Source organism: Psammomys obesus, unplaced genomic scaffold (genome assembly GCF_907164565.1).
Source record: "Psammomys obesus unplaced genomic scaffold, mPsaObe1.curated_primary_1811, whole genome shotgun sequence".
NCBI lineage: Eukaryota > Metazoa > Chordata > Mammalia > Rodentia > Muridae > Psammomys > Psammomys obesus.
Genome location: NW_026586550.1, coordinates 6,827,207 through 6,847,435, shown reverse-complemented (window position 1 = coordinate 6,847,435; position 20,229 = coordinate 6,827,207). Strand labels below are relative to the sequence as shown.

At 44.9% G+C, this 20,229-nt stretch overlaps 1 protein-coding gene across 1 annotated transcript in view; it reads right to left on the bottom strand.

The window, feature by feature from the left end:
• Kiaa1549 (KIAA1549 ortholog) overlaps nucleotides 1–20,229 on the bottom strand; it is a 121,576-nt gene that overhangs the window by 5,930 nt on the left and 95,417 nt on the right. Inside the window, exons 13-18 of the mRNA XM_055602122.1 lie at nucleotides 13,686–13,891; nucleotides 12,508–12,731; nucleotides 11,397–11,550; nucleotides 6,917–7,234; nucleotides 4,251–4,297; nucleotides 1,113–1,273 (exon numbers count right to left, since the gene is read on the bottom strand). Coding sequence (XP_055458097.1) covers nucleotides 1,113–1,273; nucleotides 4,251–4,297; nucleotides 6,917–7,234; nucleotides 11,397–11,550; nucleotides 12,508–12,731; nucleotides 13,686–13,891 — 1,110 coding nt within the window. The remainder of the gene's footprint in view (nucleotides 1–1,112; nucleotides 1,274–4,250; nucleotides 4,298–6,916; nucleotides 7,235–11,396; nucleotides 11,551–12,507; nucleotides 12,732–13,685; nucleotides 13,892–20,229) is intronic.

Here is a 20,229-nt window from a genome sequence, read left to right as displayed (position 1 = left end):
AGAAAGGATCTTTATTTTATTTTTGGTGTGCTGAGGACTGAGCCCAGGATCTTGTACCTGTTAGGCAACTACTCTACCAGTGATCTACACTGGACTCCTCCAAATTAATCTCTGAGCAATGTGAAATACGGTACATAGTTGTAAACAGCGCCGAGGACATCAATTTTACCCACGGTACAGAAGCTCTCTGAGGGTCCTTGGGGCTATGTACCCTCTCCATTTCAGCCCACTTCCCATGCTGACCAGTTACCCTCAGATAATAAGACTAAATTATAAAAGGAATTCTTCAGTGGTCATATTTGGACATACAGCAATAACTGATGCTCTGTGGGAAAAGTCTGGGCCTCAGCCAGGGTGATGAGCTCCACATGAGCCCTGGTCTGCAGCTGAACAGACTGGGCAACATGAAAATCATCTGTCAGCATGGGCACTATCTATCACAGACACAGCTGAGCTCATCTTTTTAGGGTTACAGATGTAGCCTAGCAAGGGATTAAAGTATACCTTTATGCTAAACCACACAGTGGCTGAAATCCTCATGTGGCCCTGACTCTGAATCCTGCTTTGATCCTTTAACAAAACAGTGCAGGCTTCCAGCTCAAGGCCTGGCAGACCCCAGCCACTGACAAGCCCGGTGTCCCCGGACAATGGCTCTAGCCCCTGCTAGATAGACATCAGTTCCTCCATCCCCAGTCAGCTCAGAGGGTTATTTCAAGGAACAGAAGGTATAAAGTGGATCAAGAATCAAACATATAAACGGCCTACAGCTTTAATCCCAGCACTTGGGAGATGGGAGCAGACAGATCTCTCTGAGTTCCAGCCTAGGATCTCTGTGATTTTGAGACCAGCCAGGTATACAGAGCTAGTTCCAGGACAGCCACGGCTACACAGTGAAACCTTGTCTTGAAAACAAAAATAGATAGCTAGATAGACAGACAGACAGACTTTTTAAAAAAGTGCCTACACAATCTACTCACTGGGTATCTAGGAAGGAAACTTTGCTCTTCTTCTCCCTATTCTGAATAAAGTGCCTGTACCTGCTGACCCAACTCCCTGACCGCTAAATCAAATGTACTATTATGCAGAAATGCAAGCTCAGTCACTGTACCCACCTGTAGTACCCCCAACAGGCCGAGGCCGGGCCACCGATGGCATCTCCTCTGAGTAAACACCTCGGGCAGCAAATGGAGCATCAGCTGACGTCTGTGGCTGTGGGGGCTCAGGGGGGACCAACTCTGAAGACGGCAGCAACCCTGGGCCAAAGCTAGGTCTGCTGGGAGAGCACAGCACACATCAAAACCCCTCACCCTGGCTCTGGAATTTTATTAAGGAACCACTCCCTCAGGGTTTAAGACAGCTTCAAGAAATTATCAATCTCCTCTCCTGGAATATAGGACTTCTCTCAGTGTTACAACCTTCCTGTTTGTTCAGGGCCCTACCTCAGTGTTAAGTCTGAAAGACTGCCATGAGAAGAAAGGAAAAGGGAAGGGAGGGAGAGAAGGGGAAGGGAAGTGTGTGACCAGAGCCTTACTTTTCAGTCTGGCTGTCCACATTATACCCCACAAAAATGCAACCCAGACATGAATTGTTTGATGTTTGCTTTTGGGTTTGTGCTTTCAAAAGAAAAACTCCACAAACAATCTCATTTGTCCATCAAGACTGAAAACAAGTCTAAGGAACTATTCTCAAACCTTTTAAGTTCTGAACTCCTTTAAGCTTAGGGGAAAAAAACATTTTTGAGGGCTCCTGAGACCTTTTATTTATATATCTATCAATATAATTTTATTGTAAGTTAAAACTAAGAACATTAAAAAACACTTATTTTAAAAACCTATTAAAAATACAAACCTAAAACATGCTAGCTTAATCCTCATGAGCTAAACTATCCTCTCCAGCCACCTCCAAATTAGCGCAGCCGTACCTTAGATTTGATTCCAATTACAGAACACATAGTTTCTGAACTCAAAACCACAAAGATAGGACTGTGCATATTTAATACAGTGTACTACTCCTGTACAAACTTACTCCGTAAGTTTAATATTTTTAGACGAATAAAAACGTTGATTTTTGTACAGTGTCAAGTCAACATGGTAGAGTTGGGTTATCTTTTTTTTTCAAAATTGACAGCACAGCTAAAGTTTCCAAAAATTCAAGTCATACAGATGTACAGTTCTATAAAACCCTACTAATAGCAGTATGTTAGATTTTCCAGGTTTTGCAGTCATTTTAACAAAATTGTAGACATCCAGCATACTCCATAAAAAAGGTGGGGAGAGAGGGGCTGGAGAGATGGCTCTGTGGTTAAGAGCACCTGCTGCTCTTCCAGAGGACCTGGGTTCAATTCCCAGCACCCACATGGCAGCTCACGCTTGTCTATAACTCCAGTTCCAAGGTATCTGACACCCTTGCACAGTCATACCTGCAGACAAAACACCAATGCACATAAAGTAAAAATAAATGAATCATTTTTAAGATGTAAAAAAATTAAATTCCCCCAAATAGCAGTTTTTCCATGCATTATATATTCAGTCAGCTGACATTTATTCCTTTCGGAGTAGAATCTGCCCTGCAGTGAGTACATTCTGGGTGGGTGGTGCTAGAGATCTTTCTAGGAAATGCTCAGACCATCATGTCACACATTGTTTGACACTACCCCAAAACTCTGAGGAGGCTGTTGTAGGACTCTGAAGGGACTTTCCACGCTCTGCTTCATTCAGACCCACTGCTCTGCCTTATGACATCTGTCATTTGAAAAATACAGATCATGAAGAGTCTATGGCTGTGGACATGCTTAATAGCAGGAAAACCCATGGAGCTCATCCAGAAAAGCCTGTCGGTGTTAGGACACTGTCACGTTCACCACTGCAGACAAAAGTTCACTTGAATGGCAGGATAGAGTTCCTCCTCCTGGGCATGTCTAGCACTATCCGATGAAAAAAAATTGTTTAGATTTATTTATTTTTTTGTTTTTTGTTTTGTTTTGTTTTGAGACAGGGTTTCTCTGGGTAGCCTTGGCTGTCCTGGACTCACTTGGTAAACCAGGCTGGCCTCCAATTCATGGAGATCTGCCTGCCTCTGCCTCCCAGAGTGCTGGGATCACAGGCGTGCACTACCACAATTGGCTTGTTTAGATTATTTAATTTCATGTATGTGAGTGTTTTGCCTACATGCATGTATGTGTACCATGTGCAAGCCTGGTGCCCTCAGAGGTGGAACTGGAGCCCCTAAACTGAAGTTCAGGGGTTCGTCAGCTACCATTTGGATGCTGGGGACAGATCCTTGATCCTCTGCAAGAACAACAGGTGCTCGGAACTGTCAAGCCAGCTCACTACCTGATTTTCCATCTTTTCAGTATTTTTTTCATTATCTGATTTTAACAATACCTTCTTGCTCATAAGATATTTTCAACTCAAGGGTGAATTCTACTCAGCAAGTCTACTGAGCATGCTCAGACCAGATTGCCAAAATACTTCACGGAATAGAGAAGCTCACCTCTGTTTTGTTTGCTAAGACTTTTACCACAAACAGATGTTGACTTCATCAAATGCTGTATCTACTGAAATGGCTTTTTCCTCCTTTGTCCACTTTGAAGGAGCACATTACACAGTTTGGTTTTTAACATGCTAAATCACCCTTATGTTGACAGACTCAATCAGACTGTAATATGACATCCTTTTTATATAGTGCTGGGTGTTTGTGATTATTTAGTTTCAGATTCTTTCCACCTTTGTTCACAAGAGAAAGCAGCCCTTAATGTTTCCATTTTCACAAGGTCCTTGTTCTTCTAATTCATCCTTTCCTGGTTCTTGTCCCTCTTCTCCCCATTTCTCACTTAGTAGCAGAACCTAAATTCCAACACTGTGTGTGTTTGCACGTGCGTGTGTATAGCCATGTGTGAACATATGAGCCACGGCACACATGAGGACGTCAGAGAGCAGCTTGCTGGAGTCAGCTCTCTTCTTTCTACTGTGTGGGTCTCAGGGTCTGAAGTCAGGTAGTCAGGCTTTGTGGCAAATGCTTTATCCACTAAGCCATTTTGCCTGCCCAAGTCCTAATACTTGCACAGTAAGCATTTTTACCATCAAGAAATCTCCCAAATTCCAACATTTTACCTCTCCTCCTGGGCAGAGCAAGGAAATCCACAACCCAGTTTTCTAAATGTTCAAGTTAACTAATGCTGCGAGTCTGTGAAATCAGGAAGAATAGGCTGCGTGAGCAAGCCATGATGGGATTTCTTCTGGAAACCGTACCTTGGCAATGGGCCAGATGGAGGTGTCATCCCATAGTCTTCATATCTCTAGAAAAAATTCAAAAGAACACCCAGACAGACATGTAATACTTATTAGAAAATTGCAATATCAAGCCTGGTGTGATGGCACACACCTTGAATCCCAGCACTTGAGAGGCAGAGGCAGATGGATTTCTGTGAGTTTGAGGGCAGCCTGGTCTACAGAGTGAGTTCCAAGACAACCAGGCCTATACAGAGAAACCCTGTTTCAAAAAAGCTACTGGGGTGCACGAACAGCAAGAAAGAGGAAGTTTTTCAATTAATTATTTATAATTTTATTTTTTACTTTATGTATAAGGGCATTTTGTCTGTATGTACATCTATGCGCCACATGTGCGCAGTGTCAGCAGGGGCCAGAAGAGAACACTGGATCCCCTAGAACTGGACCTACAGATAGCTATGAGCCTCCAGACATTTATGACAAAGACTGTCTCCCGTCTCGTAAAACTGACTCCTCACACTATTGATTGTTTTCTTTACTATGCCTAAGATTTTTAATTTCATGTAGTCCCATTTGTCAAGTCTTGGGATTATTCTGTGTGCTATTGGAGCCAATTTTTAAAATTAGTATTTTAAAATAGAGCTGCTATGATATAAAGGCTTCCAGTGAAAAAGCAATGCTTTCATTTCTTTTGGTAAAAATTTAGTAAATGAATGGCTGATTCATCTAGTCAGTAGATCATTAACACATTAAGAAATTTCCTGGATGAGGGTACAGTGTTAAAGAATATTTGCATGCCTAGCATGACAGGGTCCTGTGTTAAAGGCTCACCACTGCTTTTTTTGTTTGTTCTTTTAAACAAAACTAAACATATCCATAAGCAGTCTGGTCTAGGGATGTAGCCAAAATGGCAGCTCACTCACCTGGCACACCCATGACCTGAGCACCATCCCTGGCAATAAATGCAATTGGCACACATTTTTCTGCCCCCCCTCTCAACCCTCCGGACAGGGTTTCTCTGTATAGCCCTGGCTGTCCTAGAACTCTCTCTCTTATAGATCAGGCTGGCCTTGAACTCACAGATATCCACCTGCCCCTGCCTCCCAAGTGTTGGGATTAAAGGTTGTGCCAACACTGCCCAGCTAACTTTTGCATTTCTGAAGCATACCAACTGTTTTGTTGTTGTTTCTCCTCCTGAAATTATTGTCTTTCATCCCTTTGTCCAAAACCTTTTCCCCTTGGGCTGGGGATACAGCTCAGTTTTTGAGAGTGCTTGCTTAGTATAGGTTTGACCCTCAGCCCTTCCCCAGCAGCCCTTCCCCTTTGTGAAGCAGGGCTGGGGAGAGACCTGTAACCCCAGAATTGGAGAGGTACAGGCAGTGGATCACAAGTTCAAGATCATCCGTGCAACATAGCATGTTCCAGGCCACATTAGACCCTGGACTACATGAGACCCTTTCTTTTCAACTATTTTTTTAAATCTTGCAATCAGTGACTCAACTATTTTTGATCATAGTTAAAATGTCACTTTTGTAATAACGAGATGTGTAGAGTTGCCAGAGTAGTATTAAACTATAAGCCTAGCATTAAACAGAGCTTATTTTAATAATGTTTACTGGTTTACCACTTATACACCTAGTATGCAGCTAAAGTCTATAGAAGAGAGAGTCTATCGTTTTGTTATACTGAGTTACCCAGTATGGCTGGCTTGTTTATATAATGCAATATTAATATGCACAGATGGATTCTTTTTTGTTTTGTTTTTCAAAAGAGGGTTTCTCTGTGTATCCCTGGCCATCCCGGAACTCACTCCACAGACCAGAGATCCACCTGCCTCTGCCTCCCAAGTGCTGGGATTAAGGGTGTGTGCCCCCACTTAAAATCCAGTACTTGTAGTGCTTGAAATCTGGTACTTTCTATGCTAACAAAAATTAATGATAAAAAGGTTGATAAGCTTTAGAAGAAGAACCACCCACCTCAACAAAATGGACAGCCCCTAAAGAACAGCACCCAAGACTGACTGCGGGTCTCCATATGCATGTTCGCCCACATACCTGCACACAGGCACACCCACATGTGAACGACCACTGACCCCAGCCCTGCCACACATGCACACCCACATGTAAACAAGCACCGACCCCACCTCTGCCCACACATGCACACCCACACTCACATACAAAGAATAATTTGAAAAACATAAAGACCAAATATAGTAAGGACAGATGACAACAACAAAGACAAGTGAAAGACTGAAATGTCAGCGCCCAGAATGGTTAGCTGATATTTGCGAATGGCTATCCTTGTCTGTGCCTGGACTAGTACCTTGGGAGCATCTCCAGGACCAGGTGGTCCAAAAATCAGTTGAATAATTTGAGTTGTTTCTAAACTGATCCGTTTATGGAAATCAATGAGAACACAGCCTGACAACCCATCTCCCCTTCATGACCCTGTGAGGGAAGATGTTCCTTTGAACTCCAAATGCATCTCTCCTCAAACATCAGAGCTTCATGAAACATTGCTTCCAACACTGAGAATTAATTGGAGTAGAAGATAAAAGCTGAGCCCTACCAAGCAAGCTTTAAATCTCATAAAATGCAGCCAAAGTTTTGCAGGGAGCCTTCAAGTGACACAGGTAACAAAATTCAAGCACCTTGCCCAGCAGAAAACTTCAGGAGGCCAGTACTTACGCTGCAGGGGTTGTTGGCCATCTGGGCTGGACTGTAGAAAGACCCCCACTGTGTGGCTCGCCTTTCTTCCCTGGAAGGGGTGCTATTCACAGGCAGGCCTGCTGGCACCCCGGAACCTGCTCCCACAGTGTTGGTAGGCTGGCTGCTGGGAGCCACAAGGGCGAAGGCATCATCCAGAAGTGAGTGCATGGTCTGGCGGGCCTCCTCAATGGATGGCTGGGGTGGGATGTACTGAGAGGCAGAGAAGGGCAGTCCAGGATACCTGCCCAGCTCAGCAGAGGACGGGGTCTGCACATCACCCGGAAGGTCAGGATCAGACTGTGTGAAAGGCGAGCACGAGAATGGTGTTGAGAGCTTCTGAGGGAGGAGGGAGCAGAGCACCAAACAAAATCTGGGGTAGACCAGATTTTAACAATGGTCCTACCGTGTGGGAAAGGGTTTGTCGTAAGAATTAAAAAGCATTTACATAATTTGTATCATCTTGTGGAAAACAAAAAGCCTTCAATTGGAGAAAAACCAAATGGGAATATTCAATAACTTCTTTTCTGTAAAACTCCACTGTGAAACAGACTTCAGACCCCAGGAGTGGACATCTTAACAAAAGCGTCAGCAGCCACAAATCAGACTTCAAAGTTTACACAATAAGCAAGTGTCAACTTTCCAGGGACGTAAAACCCAAAAGGCGGAGCAGACTATTAACAGTAAGAAAACACCCTACATGTGTATAAGGTAAATATGTGTATATTCGAATACCTGCTTAAAAACTGCTTATGATAGTAAATAGTGACAAATATTCAAAAATTTTGTCTTTAAAACAAAGGTCTCTGAGTAAGAAAAGTTTAATGTCCTGTCCCCACTGTTTAACAGGCAAGAATCAGAGAAACAAGGTTGCATTGTTTTGTTTTGTTTTTTTTAATCTTTTTTTCTTTTTCATTTTATTTACTGAGACAGGGTCTATCTACAGAGCTGTGAGTGATCTTGACTGACCTTGAACTCAGAGTTCCACCTGCCTCTGCCTCTGCAATCAGCACTCAGATTAAAGGCATATGACACCATGCCCAGCTCAAGATTTATTTCACTTTAAATTGTGTGTGTGCCTGTGTACAGCTCACACTGAGATCCCAGTGGGATTTCACCACACTCCAGAGCCCCAGCACTCCAGGCCCTTCCCATAGCATCCTCAGTGGTCAGACTTTAGAGAGACAGAGACAGTGTACGTCTGGAGCAGGACAGACAGGTCCTGAGGCTGGGAAGGGTGGTTCCTTTGGGTTCCCACTGGGGAGGGAATCCTACTAGAAACCAAACGCAGAGCCACGAACCCAGAACGCCCCACTCCTGTCTCCTTGTTGCCTCTTCAGAACTTGAAAGTCGAGAGTTCACTTTCCCACATCCCACCATCTAGCACAGTACTTTGCAGGCGGACAGAACTCAACAAAGAAAAACCTGAGGCCCATGAAGTTGAGTCTTCCTTAGGAAGCTTGGGCGGGACCTAAATTCTACTTCCTTGGATTCCGGTCTGCTCATCCCATTCTGATTCATTGCTGTTTCATTCAGACAGGAACAAACACCAACTCACTTCAGAGCACCAAAAACCCAATCCTACTCAAGTGTAGCTTGGTGAGTCAACAAGTTTAACTGTGATTACTTACAGAGGTGAGACTTAAAGAGGCATGGGCAACTGACAGACAGCTACACTATCAAGAAAATTTGCCGCTTGGCAATTATTAATCCTTAAAGAGGAGCCTTGAGTTTCCTGAGCCTCCTTGCAGGAGGCCCTGCCTACCTCAGGATAAACACAGCTGCTCTGATCTCATTCCCAGGAGATAGCATTTTACAACAGAGTCCTGCTCCTGTCACTCTTCACACACACACATGCAGTTCTTCTAGACATCATAGGCCATGCCTTGCACTGGCTATTTTGCAATCCTTAGTGGTCTCTTAAACCAGTGACCTCACATCCTGTTTAGCTCTGTGCCTGGTTTAATCATTAATAGCAATTCTTTTCTCTTCTGAGAGCATCTGGTTTGGACACTAAATGGCATTAGGGGTCAACAAACTTGTAGCTTTTTGTTGCCTGTGTTTTAAGGAGACAGGGTTTGTCTTTATGGACAAACTCCTAGGCTTAAGCAAGGGCCTAGCTGCCACCTCCCAAGCAGCTGGGACTATGGATGGGCACCAGCAGGCCCCAAGCCAACAAAAACTTTCAGTCAAGAGCCAGACAATAAATATTTTAGGTTCTGCAAGCCATAAAAGTCTGTCACAACGAAACTCTAAAAGCAGCCAAAGACAGCATGCAAGCAAGGGCATGGTTGCCTTTCAAAAAGGCCAGTGTTGACTAAAACAGCAGCAGGCTGGATGCGGCCTGAGGGCAGAAGTCTTCCAGGCCCTAGCTAGAGAGGTGACCGAATAGGAGGGGCTGACGATTTTGGAGCACTGCTCTCAAGAAGTTATTTTGGGAGGAAAAGTAGAAAAGTCCAGATAATTTAACTCTATGTGGTACACATATGGTCTTAGAGGTAAAACTCCAGCTCTGAGAAAGGTGTTATTTTTCAAACACACATTACGGAATTTCAGGGAGAGTCAAAAGTTAAGTACATCTGGGGAGGATTTTCTAGGCAGGGAATCTTTGGAAAGGCATCCCTGGAGACAAAGTCCAAGGAGGTTCCTGGTCTCTGAGGAAGCCTACACTTCTGTAATGACAAAAATGAAGAAAACAAAGGGAGGTCTGAGCTTGGTGCAGTGGCATCCGCCTGTAGTTCCAGAACCCAAAAGGCTGATGCAGAAGATTACAGGAGTTTGAGACTAGGCTAGGCAACATAGCAAGATTTTGTTCCCCCAAATTAAGTTAAACCTGAAAGGAGGGTCCAGGACACCATGAGGGAAGCCTGATATTTGGTCGTCAGTAAAGATGAATCCAAGGAAAAGCAAGCCCCCTACACAAAATTCAACAAGAGGATGGAACTCAGGGGCTGGAAAACAAGGGTCTCCTGTAGGCTTCTTTGAGAGGATGAGCCCTGGCTGGTTAGGAAAGGTTGTGGGGGGAGGGAAAGGAATACTGTTTCTTCTTCTCTTACTAGTTCCACAAAAGCACCAGATGATTATATTGAAGACCTACACGTACAGTTTCCACAGAGCCCAACACCACCAGTGCTTGGACACACACTTCCAAAAGGCAGGACAGGAGCCATCTGTTGCAGGAAAAGCTGGTGTGTGTGTGTCTGAGGAGGGTCCCTCCCTGGTCAGGGAGAGGAAGACAAAGTACTGGATTCCCTTGCTCTCCAGTGGCATCTACAATTAGCAGCAACAGCTCATGAGAACCCTCATGATGGGGTAATAAAGGTCACAGTCAGGCCTCAGAGCACATTAAGCTCCCAAAGAGGAACTTGTTTCTTTCAGATATCTTGATGAAATTATAGACTTCAGCTCATGTCAGTACAGTGACTGACACATCTGTATAAGCATTTTGAATGTTTTTCAATATTAGTTACATGTCATTTAGGGAAAAAAAGAAGAAAGTGTTTCAGAGCTGTTTTGTCTATCACAATGACTTCTTCCTCAGAGAAGCCACTGTGTTGCTAAGGTCACTCAAACAAAGCTGGCTCAGCACAGCAGGACTGAGTCCTTTATGCTGCCCCCTGCTGCCAGTGTGCTGTGTCCATCAGACTCTCCCTCTCTTTCCCAGGGAATCTTTAATGTCTCTTGCTGGTGATCCCTTGGGAAGCTTGGTTTCTTTCTTCCTCAATGGAGCCTGTGGGTATATGTCATATGTCAATGGTTTGCCTTCAAGGCATACTATCTGTGTCCCTTTCTATTTGGAGAAAAAAAAAAAAAGTTTTCATTTTTTGATTTCCATTAGGCTCTTTTTTTCCCATGAAAATTATATATACACATACACACACATTATGTTGAACATCTCTAATGAAAACCATTTTGAGCCGCTGTGACATTCAGTTGGGGATTCTAAATATTTCAAGCTGTAGACTCTCGACCGGGATGCTCAACTGGAGAATCTGCACAAACATTCCAACACTGCCACAATCTGAAGCAGTGTGGTTGCCGGTATTTTGAATAAAGGAGACTGAACTGAGTGATTGACTCTCTTCTTAGCTCCTCGGGAACATGAGAGTGAGGGGGTGTGCAGACAAAACAGGAAAAAGCCAAGAAACCTGAACAACTGTCTGAGCAGAGAGAGAGAAAACCTAGACATTCTTGTCTTCCACTTAACCTCAGGCAGCTCCCATTCTGAAAGCAGAGGTGGGCTCTTGTGCAGAGGAAAGGCCAGGGCACACCTCCAGAGCTATCACCCGGCAGCGTCCTGGCCGATATAACTCTGGGTCCATCTGCTCTGGGTGCTGCATGGCCTGCTGGCCTTCACATCCACTTTGCACAGGGCAGCAGCTAGCCCTGCACACTCTCCTTTCCCATCAAGGCACCCTCCTCAGAGCCCCACCATGTTTCCCAAGAGTCTGGTATTACACACCGGACATCCAATGTAGGCAGAGTTGTGCACACCCGGGGGCCGCTTGTACGTGCCATCACTGTCTGTGGTGATGAGTCTGTCCTTCTCGGCATCAGCGGGACAGCCGTTGACCTGGTGTTTTCGGCGTGGCTTGGGAGAACGCTTCATCCTTGAACTGACAGGAAAAGCAGAAATTATCCTCACAGGAAACAAACCTGCTGGCCACCGGCTTGTCAACTTAACTTGTTTTCTGAATGCCTAGGATGGGCCGGTGATGGTAGGAAAAGTTCAGGGACTCTGACAAAGCAACACCACCTCACTATCGCAGAGATAACAGAGCTTCTGTATTCAGGGCATCGGTTAGTGACATCGCCAGTCAGAAAGTGGCAAGTCCAGATGAGAGGTATTAACACCCTCCAGGTGACCCAGTAGATGAACGGATCTGAGGCTGAGGACCAAAACTGGCTACAGATGAATCTAAGGGGAAGATGAGAGGACCATCCACAGTAGCCACGGCTCTGTCTGTGTGGCTGGCCATGGACAGAGCTAACATAGAGGGGAAGGCCCCACCTACTACAGGGGAACAGGTTTGGGCGCAAAAAGACAACCGTAATATTTTATTTATTTCTAAGAGTGTAGGTACATCTGTGTACCAGCTATGTGCCTGGTGCCCAAAGAGGCCAGAAAAGAGCACTGGATCCCTTGGGACTGGAGTTACAAATGGCTATGAGTCACCAAAAAGGTGCTGGGGAATCAAACCTGGGTCCTCTGGAAGAGCAGCTACTGCTCTTAACCACTGAGCTATTTATCCAGCCCCAATGTGTTGATGTGTGTACAGACAACATGCATGATGGAGCAGGAGCTAGCGGATGGGAGGGTGGACCAAAGACTGCAGGAGGCTGTAGGAAAACACACATGGAGACCTGCCACACTTCCCAGTGACCACCAGCTGATGAAGACAAAACAGTACAAGAGTAAGAGGAGGGGATGGGAAGAACCCCCCCACCCTACCTCTACAGAAGCCTCTTCAATCCACTGTCATAGACTGTCACCTGGATACAACAGGGATTTCTGTTGTAGGCCCCAGTCTCATCCTGCCCCTTGTCTAATCCACCCGTCCACCATGGCCCACCTCTTCCTGGGCTCTATGAACACAGACGGCACACTGGCTGCGGGGTCCAGGATCTTGTCAATCTGCATTTGTGCCCTTCGGTACACTCGGTGTCGCTCCTTGGTGTCACCGGAAGACAGGTCATCTACCACAGGAAACTCGTAGTGGCCTCGGCGTTTGGCTCGCAGGCGGATCTTGTTGCGATGGTGCTCAATCTCTGACTTGTGGCGCAGCGCAGACTGGATCTACGTGCAGACAGAGGACAGCAAGAACAATCACTCAGGGGATTGCCTTGGGTTTCTGGGACACTTCCTCTGAAAAGGCCTTGTAGAGGCGTCTTCCTTCCTCCCAACTCTGCACTTGCTCTGTAGATGTAAGAGAGGCACCACAGAGGTGACAAAGGATGCACTGCACACTGCCTACATGGAGGGGCAGACAGACAGCCATCCACTCACTATCGATCAGCAGCTTAGGGAAGGCTAAAGCCAGTGTTCAAGAGCTAGGGCAGCTGTAGCACGGCTTTCCAGAGGCGGCTTCCTCGGGCTTCCGCTTTATTGTGCTGCTAATTCAGTATCCATAACTGTCCCTGACTAGTGCTGGAGTTTAAAAAGAATCAAATTGGGGGGGTAGGGGAGTGTGGTGAGAGGCCCTCCACAGGCCTCGCCACTGGCACAATAGCACTTAGCAGTTGATGATGTCTGAGAGGGGAAGTCATCTTTTCTTTGAGGATATGGCTACTGATAGGCTGGCCAGGCCCACAGGATGGGGCTTATTATTAATAATGACGATGATGATTAAGACAGCATGAAGCTGGGAGTGTGGGGAGAGCTAGGGGGATGGATACACTGTATTCATGTACCAAATCTTCAAAGAATAAATTAAAAATATTAAAAATAAAACAAAGGTGTGTGTGTTTCTGTGTGTTTTCTTGGTTGTTTTCTTCTGATGCTGAGGCAAGGTCTTACACTGCGGGCGGAGTTATGCATTCAGGAGTGGCCCTTCTGTCACAGCCTCCAGGATGCTGGGATTACAGACCTAACTCACCACACCCAGCGTGGAGGGTTTTGAACTAGGTACATCTGCATTAGGTGCATGCTTTTCGCAACTGTTTGATACTGGACTTCTCACTCCCTTTTCTAATACTGACCAAATTATGACATGAGCTTCTTTATTAATGCACTTTCATTAAAATCAAGTACCTCCTTGTTGATTTTGTTGGTCTCTGCCACTCGGTCGGCCAGGACAGGGTGCTGCACTGGGGGGGCTGGGATGGGCTGCATGGCAATAAGCTGGATCTTACTGGGAACCCGGCGGCTGGCCTCTGAGGTTCGGGAAATCCTGTCCACATGCTCAAAAATGGAGGCCGAGGAATGCTGCTCATTGCCTGAACTGGGCAGCGGGGCACCTGGAACAGAAGGGGAGGGGCATGAGCAGGAAAGTGCCATAAAGTAGCGACGAGGAGTCAAAGTTATGCATCATCCCTGAGAGCACCCTTGTGTCTAGTCATGACCAAAGCAACTAAAATTTCTCTAGTTCAGAGTAGACGGCCTATGTTGAATTAACTCTTTTGGCTTCATTAAAAATTTCCAAATGAGGGTTGGCAAGATGGCTCAGCAGGCAGAGAAGGACTTGTGCACAGGCCCTATGGCTTGAGTTTAATCCTGGGTCTCATCCGGAAAGCTGTTCCTGACCGCCACACATGCCACAGTGAACACCTGCGAGTGCACACAGACACACATACACTTATAAAATCACAAGTGCCTTTAGGACAGACGTGAGAACGTCATCATGATACTATGTGCCAAAGGTCACTCTACTGTTTCTCTCTACATGTAATAAAAATTATTCATAAAGAAAAACGAAGGCTCATTTGAAAGTTCTTCCATAACATGCCTCGGGCCCTGGCTTCAATGCCCAGAGCTACAAAACAAACAAAACATAAAATATCTGAGCTGAGCTTGCTGGTGCACGCCTGTAATTCCAGCACTTCGGAAGCTGGGACAGAAGGAGCATGAGGTCAAGATCATCCCTGGCTAACACAGCAAGTTCCAGGCTAGCCTGGGCTACATGAAAAAAGGGAAAAGCAGAGAAGGAAGACTGAAGTTGCTCGGCGAGTCAGTGAGCGGTATATAGAATTTTCACTGAAAGTATTTACAGAGCATCCACTCTCCTCGGAGCACTCACCGGCATGGCAGCAATTCGCTGTGACAGCCCGCTCTCGAGTCTTCCCTCGGCATGGAGTGGGGACTGGTTCCAGAACACTGCACATACCAGAGTCCGACTGGACTCAGTCTCCTCTAAGAAATGGTGCAGTATCTACCTACACATACAACTCAAGAACATGGTCCTGAAACCTTTAAATTACCTCTAAATTACAGACTACTGTAATTTAAATGCTATGTGAATGTGTAAATTCTATGTTAACGATTACTTTAATATTTAAGGAATAGGGATAAGAAAGGTTACACACACGTAATATTCATGTAACTTAAAAATATATGTCTGATCTACAGTTGTTGGTTGAATATGGACAGCATGGATACAGAGGGGCTGACTGTACTGGAGGAGGGGGATGGGACAGAAAACAAGGGGATGAGAGCCACACAGGAGGGCATCAGATTAGCTGTGAATGCCTAGGCTTTCGCTTCCTATGTAGAAAGAAAAGCTGAAGAAGCATGGGGGGGGGGATGACAAAAAACAAAAACCCTCACCCTTAAGAGGAAGAGTAAGGGTCAGGTTTGTGTTATATGCATTTTATTGCAATATTCTTAAAAAAGTAATCAGATCTATAAAAATGAAGAAATTTATGCACACTCCAAAGAATGGACAAGTCAGTCACTGTGGTGCACACCTTTAAGCCCAACACTCAGAAACAGGAGCAGGTGAGTATCTGTAAGTTCAATATAGCCTGCTACAGACAGTGTGCTCCAGCCTGGCTAGGGCTGCTCAGTGAGACCCTGTTTGAAAAAACAAAAGCCAAAACAAAACAAAAAAACAAGAAAAAAAAACACTTAAAATATAAACAGAGACTGTACCTTATATAATGACCGACTGTCTCCACTTTCTCATTTGCAGTAATGAGGAATTTCTCTAATGAATATTAAATGTAGTAGAAAAAGCCCCAGTAAAATTTAAGTTTAAAATGAAAAAAGGAGCTGGAGAGACAGTTCAGCAAGAAATGGCACTGGCTGCTCTTGCAGAGGACTTGGGTTCAGTTCCAGCACCACATGGTAGATCATGATCACCTGTAACTCCAGATCCAGGCCATCCGCTGCCCTTTTTTGGCCTCCATTGATCACGTGATAGACTGACATAGATAGATAGATAGATAGATAGATAGATAGATAGATAGATAGATAAACAGAGATAGAGAAATAGAGATATATATATGTATGTGTGTATGTAGGACTCAAAGAGGACCACAGGTGAGAAGCTGGAAAGAACTGGCTGGTCAAAGGATCGAAGCCTATGCCTGGCCATCGGTCACCTCTCAGCTGAAGTCACAGAGCTCTGCTAGATCCTCTGCTACAAACTTCAAGGCAAGGAATGCCCAGGGCTTAGGCTTTACTGCTAAGCAGCGAGGTAAAGGTAAGAGAGCGAAAGAAATCCCCTAGCTCTTGTACTGACTAGTACCTGGCCTTTCAAAATATATGGAAAAGGTTTTTTAATTGTACATTAAATTATAATATGTATTATGTTATATACTGTACAATCAAAAATTACTTAGATAACAATAGCCAATGGGAGGCATAACAGGCAGAGAGAGACAAATGTGTGAGGAGTCCTGCCTTGAGGCAAGGAAGGGCTTCAGACTGAAAAGCCTCTCTCTTTCTCTTTCTTTTAAAAAGTAATAATATAAATCACACTGCACAGTCAAGAAATGTATCGTCTACCTATGACTACATAAATAATAGATCATCTATTTTAAGATAACCAAGAAATGGCTGATGAGAAGGCTCAGAGGGTGAAGACACTTGCTGCCAAGCCTGACAGCCTGAGCTTGAGCCCAGAACCCACATGCTGAGAGAACGGACTCCTGTAATTAGACCTCTGACCTCCACATACGTGTTGCAGCAAGCACATGTGTGTACACATGCATGTACAAACACACACACAATCAAACGAATGTAAGTGGTTTTTAAACACAGAGATTTCAAGTGTTCTCACATAAAAACACATTAACTGTGATGAGTATCGCAAACAGTAAAAACTTGATTTCACCATTCTATGTCTTTTTAGTATACATTTAAACATGATGTTGGGAGAGTTTTGTTCTGTGCCATCTGTAACTGGAGGGATCGGATGACCTCTTCTGACCTCCGTGGGCACCAGACACACATACATTCATGCAAAATACTCATACACACAAAATTTTAAAAATCTTTAAAATGTTTTTTAAACTCATGTTGCAAGTATATATTGAAAATAAATAAAAATTTTAAAACAAAAGGAAAAATTTCTGTTGTTTAAGACCCAGAAAGGGAGGCAACATAGGATTATACAGAATAATGTCAGCCACATACAATGACAGGGGAAGGGCATTCCTGAAGTGCTTTGTATGGAAGAGTATTTAAGAGGAATTTCGTCACTTACAGACATAGTTAATCCACACCATTCCTAACTTTGGTGACCCTCAGCCATGCCCTCTGAGGCTAAGATCAATGAGTGGTGACCCTTATTGCCATCACTGAGCAGAGTCCATTCAGGAGAAACCCCGAATGATGACTGACGTAGTCACCATGACTCAGTTTACAATATTCTTCCTTGAAGAGGCCCTCTGGGAATTGCCTCAGTGAGAAATTGAGAGCTATGCTTAACGACTTCAATCCTCTTAGGAATGAGTCCTCCAAGATTACCTGACACCTCAGTGCTACATATATGTAGTTAATCTGTTGAAACAATTCGTCCACCAGGCAAAGACCTTATCAGGTGCCAAAATAAATGTTCTATCAATTCCCAAGAGAAGTCCTAGCACCTGGAGCTTGTTGAGTTCAAGGTGATGAAGTTTAACTATTTCAGAATCACATCCTTGCACACATGAGAACATCAAGTATGCACTGGGGGAAGGGACAGAGTGGTGGCACACACCTGTGACACCAGCACCCAGGAAGCAGATGCAGGTGGACCTCTGGAATTCAAGACCAGCCGGGTCTACATAGTGAGATCCAGGCCAGACATAGCTACATCGACAGCCATGTGGTGAGACCCTCTCTTAGCCACAACACCCCCCCCCCCCAAAAAAAAAAAAAAACCCACTTGCCAGTCCATTTCTTCTAGGTGTATTCCTGAGGAAAAGGAGGGGTCAGGCAGGGCCACGAGAGGACCGCACTGACCCCTGAGCTTGGTATCTTGCTCAAGGGCTCATGGCCCCTCCACTTTCACCTCTCTTCCCACATTCTCTTCGGTGAGGAAAGTGGGAACTGCAATGACTGAGAGCATGGTGCCCTGTGAGTCAGTTATCTCTGAAGGTCTCAGAAAGGGACGCAAGAGCTACATGACAAGTGGCAGGGCAAGAAACCTGGGCAAGCTGAATTTGCCAGAACACAAACTGCAGCCTCTTAGGAGTTTCTGTTGCAAGAGGGGGACGAAAACGCGTGCCAGGGACCCTGAAGCTAGTCACTGGGTGTTTGACATGAAGTGGTGACAGGGAGCACTAGTGCCTTAAACGAGGTTCCTGGTGGTTCTCAACAACTTCTTCCTCCACTCACAGGACACGCAGCAGAAAATGGATTTTTACGGAAATTTTAAGAAACAATCTAAACACAGTGGAGTGTACTTGTGGTCTCAGTGTTCAAGAGAGAACTGCTAGTTTGAGGTCCAGCCTGGGCTACATGGAATCCACTGTCTTCAAAAACAGGTGGGCACTTGCCTAGCATGTGCAAGGTGCTGAATTCCTTCTCTTCCTGCCACACACACACACAAGCACACATGCACAGACACATACACACTCACTCATATATATGGCATATAATGAAGCTCTCTGCAAAGAGAATGAAACACCTATAGAAGCCCCAAAGCTGTCTTACGACACCTTCTAAGAAGGTAAGAGCTTTAAAGTGAGTTGATACTGTCTTTCTAGAGCACATTGATATAAATAATATATTTATATATAATAATATATATTTATTATTTATAGAGCATCAATAGTATCATGCTTTCAATTGTGGCAGCAGCACCTGGCTGCTGGCACTCCCAGGAAGCTCCACCTCGCCGCCCTGCCTCACAGGCAGTGGGCTTCTGAGGGCATGCTGGGTTTGCTCCCTATACAGGCTACACTGGTGTGCTGCTGTCAGAAGGGGTAGGGGTGGGCACAGCGAACAGCACAGGCTAACTAGGTAAGCACTCAGCAGAGACCGGGAAAGGCTAGGACTCTTTTTTTTTCTCAAATATTTCTTTCCCAGGGTTGGAAAGAGATTTTAATCCTGCCTATCTGAAATCCAGCACCTGTTACCATGGTGCTAAGTAAGTTTTAAGATTCTATGAAACTGGATCCCAAAGGGGGGAGGAAAAAAAAAAACACCTCTTCCCTTAGTCTAAGGGGCTATTTTCTCAAAACTACAGAAGAACCAGCTGGAGGAATGGCAAGGATGAGTGACAGGATAGACAGCAGGACTTGCAAGGCCTTGGGGTGGCTGTCAGGGCACAAAAGGCTCTTAGCCTTTGGCCCATACTGTCCTCATTTATAGAATGTTTTTCAGTCTATGCTGCATTTTCAGACAACAAAATATGCAATCAAACAAAGTGAGTATGGGGATGGAGAGACGGCTCTGTGGTTAAGAGCACTTGCTGATCATGCAGAGACCAGAGTTCAATTCCCAGCACCTACAGTGTGGTTTCCAAACAGCTAAACGTCGTTACTGGAGATCCAATGCCCTCTTTTGACCACCATGGACACTGCATGCACATGGTGTGAATACATACATGCAGGCAAAACACTCATACACATAAAACAATATAAATCTAAAAACAACAACAAAACATTTTAAAAACAAACATAGCTGGGTATGATGGTACATGCCTTTAATCCCAGCACTTGGCAGAGGCAGGTGAATCTCTGAGTTTGAGGCCAACCTGGTCTACAGAGGGAGTTCCAGGACAGCCAAGGCTACACAGAGAAACCCTGTGTCAAAAAAAACAAAAACCAAACAAACAAAAAGAACCCAACCAAACAAGCCATTCTTTAATCCCTTAACTGCTGAAATGTGAGCCTGAGATAAATGCAAAACCCTAGCCAATTCAAGAGCACATTCATTTAACAGAACCTATTAGGCTAAAACCAAGCTACTGGGGGACCCAGGCCAGGATGGCTCAGTGGGTAACAGCACTCACTATCAGACCAGACAACCTGAGTTCAATTCCCAGAATCCATGTGGTAGAAGGAAAGAAAAGATTCCAACAAGTTAGTTATCCTCTGACTGTGACACGTGCACCATGGTATACACGTGAGCATATACATGATAGATGATAGATGATAATAGACAAACAGACAGATAGTTAAGATAGACGGATAAGATAGATAGATAGACAGACAGACACATAGACAAATTCGATAGATAAGATAGATAGGCAGGCAGGTGAGACAAGACAGACAGGCAGGCAGGCAGGCAGGCAGACACACACACATACAAACTATGAAGTCAAGCTGCCAGCTAAGGCAAGGCAGAGCATATCTGTCACCTCACCAGTCAGGAGGTAGAATCAGGAGAATCCAAATTTTCAGGCAGAGCTGGACTACATGAGACT